At 42.0% G+C, this 11,345-nt stretch overlaps 1 protein-coding gene across 1 annotated transcript in view; it reads right to left on the bottom strand.

The window, feature by feature from the left end:
- Positions 1-1,285: 1,285 nt before the first annotated feature.
- The window catches only part of RAB8B (RAB8B, member RAS oncogene family), a 30,948-nt gene continuing 20,888 nt past the window's right edge, over positions 1,286-11,345 (bottom strand). The window contains exons 5-8 of the mRNA XM_075273865.1: positions 8,531-8,620; positions 8,313-8,378; positions 6,629-6,679; positions 1,286-4,508 (exon numbers count right to left, since the gene is read on the bottom strand). Of these exons, the coding sequence (XP_075129966.1) occupies positions 4,416-4,508; positions 6,629-6,679; positions 8,313-8,378; positions 8,531-8,620 (300 nt within the window). The 3' untranslated portion in view covers positions 1,286-4,415. The remainder of the gene's footprint in view (positions 4,509-6,628; positions 6,680-8,312; positions 8,379-8,530; positions 8,621-11,345) is intronic.

The raw sequence follows: 11,345 nt of genomic DNA, 5'->3' as shown, positions 1-11,345 counted from the left end.
TATAGAATGCCTAGGCAATGTGTGAAATGACGAATCGTTTCATACATTGCCGGCTAGTTTTAGGTACTCTTTAGAATGCCAGATTTCATACATTGCCGGTAACATACATAAAGCCTAGATTCTGGATGCCAAGTCCAGCCAAGTTAAGCACTTCCTACTAGAATTCTCTTTCAAGTTCTGAAGTTAGCATGCCGCTAAAGGCCTTTGACAGTATTTTGTGCACTAATATCTCTGAAAAGGTTACATGTCTAGTTATTTATATAGAGGTAAAATATGTAACCACTCAACACCATAGAAAGCACGGTGACTCAGTGGTTAGTACTGCAGCGCTGGGGTTCAAATCCCTCCAAGGGCAAAAAACCATCTGCAAGGAGTTTGAATGTTCTCCCAGTGTTTGCATGGATTTCCATCCCATATTCCAAAATGACATACTGATAGGGGGGGGGGGGGGGGGAGTACATTGTGAGCTCTATGTGGGCTCACAATCTACATTAAAAAAAAGGTATAATTAAAGCATTCAACCAAGGTCAGTCTCCTGGCCAATCTGAAATGGAGAGTTGTAACAGCACGCTAGGTAATACAGTTGCCAAAGGTACCATATGAAGCTCAGCAAACACTGGTCCTAAATACTAGAATATATGATTATTTATTGTTTAATGATATTCACCAGGTATTGTATGTTTGGCCTCAACACCTGCAGACCCAAAGAGAGAGCCCTTGCTGGGTGGTACAGTCTTTGTTTAGTTTCTCCCTATGCATGGACGTGTCAGCCAAACAGTGGCCAAGAGATGCTCCATAAGAACAGGGCACCACTGCTCAGCCACTGGTTGACCAACACATTCATGTACTGGCTAAAGGTCAGTTAGACCAGGGACCTGAATGAAGACTCTTCTGGATCCTTGAATCCTGAAACTGACAATTGTTTTAATGAGGAGGCTTAGAAACAATTGTAAGTGGAACACCCCTTGAAGTCCCCCCTCCCATCTATGTCCTATGATGCTCAATGTTACCCAGATTTAATATATTTAAAGGAATCATCTCAGAATAGAATCTTCTAAAGTCCCCCCAGCCACTGTGCCTTTAACAATCCTTTCATATTCTTCCACAAGCATAGCTTTGTGCATAGGAAGGCATGACAGCTTTCAATACATACAATAACAAATACAAAAATATCTACGTTATTTTTCTATTTGTACACCTAGGATTACACTGATAATAGTAAAGGCTTATCACAAAGAACTAATGGCACTTTAATAGGATGTGCTTGTGAGAAATAAGACATATATTTCTGTAAAATAGTGTATTCCTTTAAAGAAAAACAATGAATGGAAAACTGTGCAACAATTCCACAGATAAGAAGTCGATAATTTAAGAAATAAACTTTAAATACTGAAAATGCACAAAATAGGAAAAGCAGAGAAAAAGCAAAGTATGCATTTTGAACACAGGCTCTGGAGTACGGGTAAATCAGTAAATACTTTCAAGCCATGTTTTGTCTTTTTTCACCAAAACAATGTGCAAAATAAAATGAAGACATAAAAATCAGCAGCTTCAGATTTACAACAGAAACTGACATTATCCAAGGTATCAGCCACAACAAGCTCAGTTATGTAGGATGGTGACAGAAATGGCAGTATAGATAGAGGCTTGTTTATGTGATAGGTGTGCAGGACGTGTCAGGCTTTGTTGGCTCACAGGGAAATACAAAGCATATTGCGCTCACATACTCAAAACAAAAGAAGCGAGAAAGGAATCTACACAGATTACTAATAGGTTGTGCCTCAACCAAGCACAAAAGTTTTAGGAGTGGAATATTCAAAGTCCTTTAAAGTTTATACAATCATATTGTTGCTTTCATAAGTCATTTCCAAGTAATATAATAATAGGCTATACTGAACACTTCAGAAATATAGTATGGTTTCTCCTTGCCTTGATCCATATTCCTTAGGTCAGTGCATACAGTCATGACAAAAACAAAGTATACCCTAATCCGTTTAAAAGAAGTTGGTAACCCGTGGACCCCATAGACTATTGGGGTCCAGCAGGTTTCTGCCTGAAAAATGAGGGGAGAAAAGCATGGCTTGCAGGACTTCTTTCTCTGCATTTTTAAAGGGAATTGGGGTGCGGTATCCACAAAACATAGTCCCAAATGCATGAGCAATGTGTGAAAAATTAAGCAAGGGCTTATTCACACATCCGCATTTCTCCAGGACACCACCACACTAATACAAATGTATCTGTCTCTCATCTGTTTTTTTATGAACTTAGAAACATAGAAAACGTATAGGTAAATAGAAAAAAAAAAAAAAAAAAAGTTGTGTTCTTTCTGGACAGCACACAACCCTAGAATAAGTAAGATCATGTGCTGACGTTTATTATGTCTTGATATGTAAAACTATAGCTGTGTACTTTGTTTTTCTTATGCCTGTATATGTCTTCATAAGAACATGAGCTGATCAAGCAAGGACATAGATCTATATAATGAACAAGTGCTGGGGCATATATTTATTGTCTTATCACTCAGCAATGATGATCTTCCTGTCTACATACTTCCCTTAACAAAATAATAATGTATACAATAATAAAAAGTTAAAAACACAACTGCAAAAACTATACGCATAGAAAATCTAAAATGAAGAACTAGCTTTGGTTCCTCTTAAAGGATAGTCCCTCATATAAAGAACCTTTACAGAGAAATCTTTTCTCCAATGTTTTGGTAAACTAAAGGATCTCATCTAGAACTTGTTCTCTCCCCTTTTAACAGATAGAACTTTGCTCCAATGAAATGTGAATAGGACCACGGCTATGCAATGACATGTGGAACACTAATCCCACCCTATACTTTAAGATAGAATGGAGCAATGACACCTGTGTGTGTTTAGGGATCCATAAACACATAAAACTATTTGGGAAGTTTCTCGAACCCCAATAATCACTAGTTTCTCGAACCCCCAAAAAACTATTGTTCCTTTGAAGACATGGGGCAGAATTTAGGTATGTTCACACATAACAGATACGCGATACTGTGGCAGGAAATCCATAGTATTACAGTATCAGAGTGGATAACACTTGGCAAAATCTCATCCACACCCTGCAGAAAAAACTCTGAAGTGTAACTAGACTTGTGACATGGATTTATGCAATTCACCATCTATAAAGTAAAATCTGTGGCAGACCCACAACAATTACGCCATGAATTCTGCATCAAAAAACACATTATTTGTTGCAGCATATCAGTTCTGTGTGGACATACCCTTAAAAAAACAGTCGATAAGTGAAACAGTTTTACGGCCTATAGCATCCAATCACTTTCACTTTCAATAGGACAAATACAAAGTCTGTACAGAGATTGGTCGCTATGGGCAATAAACCGTTTTTCATTTTTAGACGGTTAATTAAGTTCAGAAGGACTACTTTAAGATTAGAATAATAAAAAAGTAATGGTAATATGTTATTCACTTACATTAGCTACTGGCTCAAATTAAATTTACAGCAAGGAGAAAGCACCTGCTCATAAGAAAGAAAAAAAATCTTACTGTGACATTCACATTAAAGCAGGACCATGTGATGGACGGCAAGTAAATTCTAGCACCTGGGAAGGTAGTTTGCAAGTGTATTCATGGAGTGGAATTATGGATAACTGCGCAAATGAGGAAGCAGAAATGCAGGGGTCACATCTGAGCATTGCCATAAATGTATAAATAAGAGCATGGTCTAAGCGAGTCTTGGGATGGGTTATCCACATTCATATCAAATATACATTTCTTATCTGCATTACTATTCATGTGCATCACATTTACTTCTCAATATGGCTAAAGTTCAGACAGGTAACGGCTTAAAGCAAATCGCACTGATGTTGTGTGGTATCTGCCAGGGACCCAACATCAGAGTTACATTTTAAGCTAGATTTGCTCTTATCAGAAGTTTACACCCCACAACAGTCACTTTCAACATTTGGTTCCAATACATTGAAGAGTCCACAGGCAGCAAATAGCAGATGTAAAATGGTTACATAAGTAAGGCCACCATGCTTCTTCCAGTTACTAAAATCTGTAATAAACCAATTGCAACAAATCCTTAACCAATGACTACAGAACAGGGAACAGAATAAGACTTGTTTTGAGAAAGACAATAAACTTTACCCAAAATGGAGCCAAAGAAAAAGACGGGGAATTAAGATTTTAATATCAGTCTATTTGTTCCTGTGTGTTCTTTCCACAAGTAAGAAAAGGCTCCCCATTGTAATCTTCCACTCCAGAAATCCATGTCAGCAACTGTCTCATATCGGGCGCTTTCAGCAAACATCGTGTTTATTTTTCTCCAGAGGCCTTTTGCAGCACCTGCGGTTGGCGAGAAGCCATTCAATCAGGTGTGCCACAGTCCATCTCTTTCTCCCATTAGCGTACTTCAGTTCATCAAAGTAACACGCAACGAAAGAAACTGCTTTTCTTTGCTGATTTCTCTGTAATTTTTACAGGACCTCCTCCACCTGGAGAGCTGCTTTCATTCTGGGAAGAGAAAATAAGAGTATGAATGTTGGAGATGCTACTGAATGGATTTTCATAGGATGCAATATAGCCCATCTCACTGACTCGAGCTTTGATCATATGGACTCTAGGGCGAAAAAAACAATTCCGAACAGTTTACACACAGATCTGGCCATGATATACATCCAACATTCACTCCTACGTTGTTATTATTATTATTGTTCATTTATATAGCACCATTAATTCCATGCTGCTGTACATTTGAAGGTTTACATACGGTACACAAAACAAATATATTACTAACAATGACCGACTGGCACAGTGGGATAGAAGGCTCTGCTCGCAATGGCTTACAGTCTATGAGGGAAGAGGGATAAAGACAGAAAGTGAGGGGACTACATAGTCTATTGCTAGGTTTACACGTGTGCCCCAGTGTTGATTATTCTGGTCTGTTAGAGCAGGGGTCCCCAACCGTCAGTCCACGGACCAGTACCGGGCCGTGGAGCATGTTGCACTGGTCCGCGAGGAGTCAGCAGCTGGCGAGTTCCTGGGGTTGACGCAGGACCCGCCAGCCGACTCCACAACACTGACGCTTGGTTTTTGCTCATCGGGATTAGGTGAGCAAAAGTTCGGGGTTGAGCCGGGATCCGCTATATGTCTGGGATTCTAGTACTATGCAGGACATGCAGCGGGTCTGGTCTTGGCTCCACCCCGCACTCACCTACTAAACTTTGGGCAACTACATTACACGTCACTTGTCCCTGTGACGTGTAATGTAGCTGTAGTGAGGCTGTAGTAACGTTAAATAGCAGCATTAGGAGTGATATCCGTCATCAGTATCCATCTTCATAACAGTGTCTGTCATCAGTAGCCATCTTCATAACCTGCAGTGTCCGTCAGTTAGCACTTTCTCTTGTGTTTTCATATGTACATGATTCTAATCTATACCCCCCATGCTTAACCCCGGCCCCAACCACACCCCTTCCTACCCCCACCGGGCCATAGAAAAATTGTCTTGCTGTAACTGGTCCCTGGTGGAAAAAAGGTTGTGGACCACTGTGTTAGAGGACCAGATCAATAGACAAAAGGACTGCTAAAATTGCAAACACCAATGGTGCTCAGAAAAATCCATTGACTATAATGGGATCCATTGGATGTCTGGCTTTCTTAAAACTAAAACTGACAAAGATGTGGGATCTAAAGAGGTTTTTCATCCAGCAATTTTCAGTGGTCACTGCGATGGAGTCTCCAAACAAAAACTCTGGCGCAGATGTGAACCTAAACTGATGCACAAGGGAATAACGCTGATATTTATAAATCTTACATGATCAGTGGATTTGCACACGTGTTTTACTGCAATTATGTGTAGATTCTGCAGCAAAATCTGTTTATATTACATGTGGATTTTGCTGGGGATTTTACCATGAGGAGTCTAATTAAGCACCAATATTGTTCTTTGGTGCTTGTTATAGGCAAAAAAAGTGACCGTGTACATGGACCCTTAGGCACAAAGATACCTAAGGCTTTGTGCTGTGTTATGCCAAATTCCCATTTTAAGTGACTTTTTTTTTTACACTGCTAAAGATTTTCTTTTAAAAAAATTTTTTTTAAAAAAATGCCTTTAGGTTCCCTTCTCCCTGGAATTATAATTCCATTCCATCAGGCTTGGTTGATGCTTAAGGACAGAATAAAAAAAAAACCAAAAAAAAAAAAAAAAAACACAACACACACCCTCCCATAATCCTGTAAAGACCTATGAGGATGCATAATCAAGTAGCAGTGCAGCCTCTAATAATTGTACTATATAATCAATTGTGTGATCATTGGCAGCCATATGCAGATGGAGTTCAGGTCACATTCAGCTGCAGCCACTTGAGAATGTACCCCAAGTCATGGCAATCATGCTACTGTGATAGTACTTAATCTTAAAAGTCACCTTTTTCTGTGACATAAAACAAGCTGTGTATACTTCATACACTGTATGTATGGCAAGAATCGCCCTCTATAGTAAAAGTATAAACTATAAAGATTTGGTAGCCTAAAACACAGTCATTTATGAAATGGAGAGCTGAAGTTCAGTGCTGTAAAGGACAACTCAACATTGGTCGATTAAGAAAAAGGAAAGTAGTGTTAACACAAACCATTTTTCTGTTGAGTTTTGTCATGATGTCACGACCAAGGGTGAAAAATGCCTGAAAGAAATATAAAAATAAAATAGTAAACAAAATACAAATCAATGATAAAACCACAAGATCTCCTCTAATGTAACCAAAACTGGCCAATAACATATAGACAGACATTGTCCACATTATTTTTACCCAGCAAACATGGAGCTTCAATGATCAGTTTTCAACTCCAAAGCATTAAAATCCCAACTTGTTGTCATATCTGTAGAGGCCACTAGAGGGACCTTATTGAAGTCTAATTGACTTTTAAGAGGACTTTTCATGGTTTGGGGCACAGGCAATTCTATATACTGCTGGAAAGCTGACAGTGAGCTGAATCTGTCGGCTTTCCCGATCTGTGCTCCGGGTAAAGAGCTATTGGTCCCGGTACCGTAGCTCTTTACAGTCAGAAGAGCGTTCCTGACGGTCTGTCAGGAACGTCCTTCTCCACAGCAGCGCCTATAGCGCTGTACAGTGTGAGCGGGAAGGAAAGGCGCCCTCCCCTCCTGATAATACTCGTCTATGGATGAGCACTGTGAGCAGAGGGAGGGGGCATTCCACCCCGCTCACACTGTACAGTGCTATTGGCACTGCTTGTACAGAAAGAGAGTCCTGACAAGAGTCAAAAAAAAAAAAAAAGAATCTGGGACTGGATTGGGGCTGAGTGAGGTAAGTAGGTAGGTAGATAGGGCTACTAGTCCATGGACTAACTAGGGAAACAGGGAGGAGTTGTGAGAAAGGGGGATCATGGGAGTTGTAGGCTAGGACAGCAGGAAGCTAGGGGGAAGCAAACAGTATAAACAAATGTAGAGAATGTCAGGAGGTCCCAGAGAGAGCCAGAAATCACTGTCACTAAAATACCTTTTTTAAAAAAAAAAAAAAGTTTTTTTTTTTACTTGGAAAACCCCTTCAATTTCACATTTCTCTTGTGAGGTCTATGCGCCCTGCATACTGTTACCTTTACTAGCTCTTGTAGCAGCACAATGTCATCCCTGTACGGATATTCCCTTCTAAAACCACTGATGTAAGGAGTGTGATACCCTCCAATACAGCTTGTCAAACATGCATATCATAGCCAGTCATTACAAACTCAGCAGCCGTATCAGGAACTTCTTGTATGCGCATATGGTAAAAAAAAAAAAAAAAAGGGGGGGGGGCGGCAAATTATACATTAACTTATCGACTATATGGAACTGTTTCTGGAAAGGATGGTACACATATTTTCCCAACCTTAAATGCAGAACTTTGAAGTCTTCAAACAAAACTTAAAAGGTGTTGTTCATATTAACATTTAGTTCAATGAAGAACTCATGGGCTTTTCTGAAAATTTCCCTTGTACAATTTATCTTAATGTGCTATTCATCTTACCTTTATGGCTATTCATTGATAACTAAGTATCAATCATGAGTGAATGAGTTGTGCTTTCCAGTAGGGTAATGAGAGAGGGATGTCCCCACGCCCACCAGTTGCTTCTATACCCCAATTGTATACTGCAGTGCAAATACTACACTGAGAGCAGAATCAATCACTAGAGTAATTGTATTGTTTTATAAACAATTGCCCAATATACATATGGTAACTTCACTTTTATGTGCTAAAAGGATGTTTGTTTGTGTTTTGCTTTTTTAATTTACTACAAAAAATACTGAAACGTTCTAACCTCTTCCACGTTGATGCTGGATTTCGCACTGGTTTCAAGAAACTTGATTCCATAATCAATTGCAAGCTAGTTTTAGTGAAAAGACAAACAAAAATACATTAATGTAAAAACAAACAAAAAAACAACAACAATACATACCATACAGTCATGTGGTTACAGTGAATAATGAAGAGAGAGAGAGAAAGAAAAAAAAAAAAGAAAAAAAAAAATCCACCTACCTTTTCCCCTCTCTCCCGAGATACTTGTCTCTTCTCATTCATGTCACATTTATTGCCCAGGATCATTCGCTCCACATCAGAAGAAGCATGCTTAAAAAATTATTTTACATAAAATAGTCGTCAATATTTTGATACTGTGATGGGAAGATGAAACTGGCTTGATCTAACAAACTAGCTACAATTAGTTAGCCATATTGCACTTGCTCTTATTCCTAAAGCAGGGGTCTCAAACTCGCGGCCCCCCGAACAATTTTGTGCGGCCCGCACAAGCCTAGGGACACCGGATCCGCGTTGAATACATTGCGAGATGATTATATCCACTAGCGCAGTGGTTCTCAACCTTTCTAATGCCGTGACCGCGCAATACAGTTCCTCATGTTGCCGTGACCCCAAACCAAAAAATAATTTTGTTGGCTACTTCATAACTGTAAGGGCTAGTTCACACAAGGGGCGGTATAGCGGATTTAGGCACCGAGAGCGTCACTCTCTGGTCAAAACACGCTTGCTACGACTGTCGCGGCTTCCCCCCCGAAGTCGGCTGAAATGAATGGGTCGACCCTGGAGGTTGCTGCCGCCAGGTGGATGCCGTGGCTCACCGAGCCGCGGAATCCGCCTGAAGAAAGGGCAGCCCGCTTTCTTTTTCCGTGAGCGGCAAAAAACAAGCCTGGCGGTCTAAATAGACCGCCATTGTGAGGAGGCGGATTATGACGTGGATTTCGCCGCATAATCTGCCCCCTCTGTGTGAACGGGCCTTAATTTTGCTACAGTTATGATTCGGAATGTAAATACCTGATATGCATTATGTAATCAAACATCATTTCAACATAGTGATTAATCACAAAAGCTCTCTTCCACTAAATCTGCTGAACCCCCTATCATACTCACACACAGCCTGAACCCCACTATCATGCTTACATACAGCCTGAACCCCCTTTCTCCCATCTTGCTGACACACAGCCTGCAGCCCACTATCATGCTCAAACACAGCCTGAACCCCACTATCATGCTCACATTCACAGCCTGAACCCCACTATCATGCTCACATTCACAGCCTGAACCCCACTATCATGCTCATACACAGCCTGAACCCCACTATCATGCTCAAACACAGCCTGAACCCCACTATCATGCTCAAACACAGCCTGAACCCCACTATCATGCTCAAACACAGCCTGTACCCCACTATCATGCTCAAACACAGCCTGCACCCCACTATCATGCTCAAACACAGCCTGAACCCCACTATCATGCTCAAACACAGCCTGTACCCCACTATCATGCTCAATCACAGCCAGCTTACACTTGCAGTCTCTTCTCTCCAACTTACCTTCCAGTCTCCATTCACTGCAGCTTGCTCTTCCTGTGTAACTCGGCACTGTACTGAATAGCTCCGCCCACACCAGAGTACGATCACATGGTCATGACATCATCACAGGTCCTTTAGCCCACGAGGATCTACCCTGCTGCAGACAGTAGCGCGGCTTCTCAGCGCCTAAAGCCATCGGAAATATGTATTTTCCGATGGCTTTAGGCGACCCCTGTGTTTTGGTCGTTCGACCCCCGCCGGGGTCGCGACCCACAGGTTGAGAACCGCTGCACTAGCGGCTAGTGGATATAATCATCTCGCAATGTATTCAACGCGGATCCGGCGTCCCTAGCGTGACTAGCCGCTACGTTCCGGCTAGTGGACATATAGGCGCGATGTGATGACGTCACATCATCACATCGCGCCTACAGGTCTATTAGTGAAACTGCAGAGCGCGGCGGGGGAGCGTTGGATGGTGAGTATAAGTGTTTTTTTTGTGTGTTAAAGAGGACCTTTCGCCATTTTGCCCACAGGCAGTTCTATATACTGCCGGAAAGCTGTCGGCTTTCCCGATGTGGGCCCGGTGTGAAGAGCTTACGGTCCCGGTACCATAGCTCTTCTATGGTCAGAAGGGAGTTTCTGCCACTCAGTCAGAGACGTCCTTCTTCACAGCACAGCCAAACGCGCTGTGCTGTGAGAGCCGGGAGGAACGCCCCCTCCCTCTGCTCACAGGGAGAGGGGAGTTCCTCCCGGCTCTCACAGCACAGCGCGTTTGGCTGTGCTGTGAAGAAGGACATCTCTGACTGAGTGGCAGAAACTCCCTTCTGACCATAGAAGAGCTACGGTACCGGGACCGTAAGCTCTTCACACTGGGCCCAGATCGGGAAAGCCGACAGTGTGCTGAACTCAGCGCACTGTCAGCTTTCCGGCAGTATATAGAACTGCCTGTGGGCAAAATGGTGAAAGATCCTCTTTAAACATTGAGGTGGAATGAAGGGGCTCATGACACTGGGGGCAGACGAAGGGAGGGGGGAGAACGACATGACACTGGGGCAGAGATGGAGGGACATGAATCTGGGGGGACATGAATCTGGGGGCAGAGATGGGGGGGGGGGACATGAATCTGGGGGCAGATGAAGGGTGTATATGTAACTGGGGGAAAGATGGAGGGGGGGCATATAGTTTACGGGTGACTGTAGGAGGATTATACAGTGTGGGGGCACATGAAAATGAATGGGCGGAGTCAACATAAAAGTGGGTGGAGCTAAATTTGCCACGGTGCGGCCCGCCGACTGGCTGGGATCTTGCTCTGCGGCCCACATGCTGAGTTGAGTTTGAGACCCCTGTCCTAAAGTGTCCTCTAATTATACAAAACTTTCCAAAATGAAAAGTGCATGGTAATATAAAAAAAAAAAACAAGAACTTTGTTATGTATCTTATTAATCTGTTTCCTTTGTCACTTTTCAGGCTGCTGTACTCCTCCAGCTACAATCAGACTGCTTGCTTACA

The sequence above is a fragment of the Leptodactylus fuscus genome, chromosome 5 (genome assembly GCF_031893055.1).
Source record: "Leptodactylus fuscus isolate aLepFus1 chromosome 5, aLepFus1.hap2, whole genome shotgun sequence".
NCBI classification, from domain to species: Eukaryota; Metazoa; Chordata; class Amphibia; order Anura; family Leptodactylidae; genus Leptodactylus; species Leptodactylus fuscus.
The sequence above is the reverse complement of the archived record's forward strand: the minus strand, read 5'-3'. Positions and strand labels throughout refer to the sequence as shown.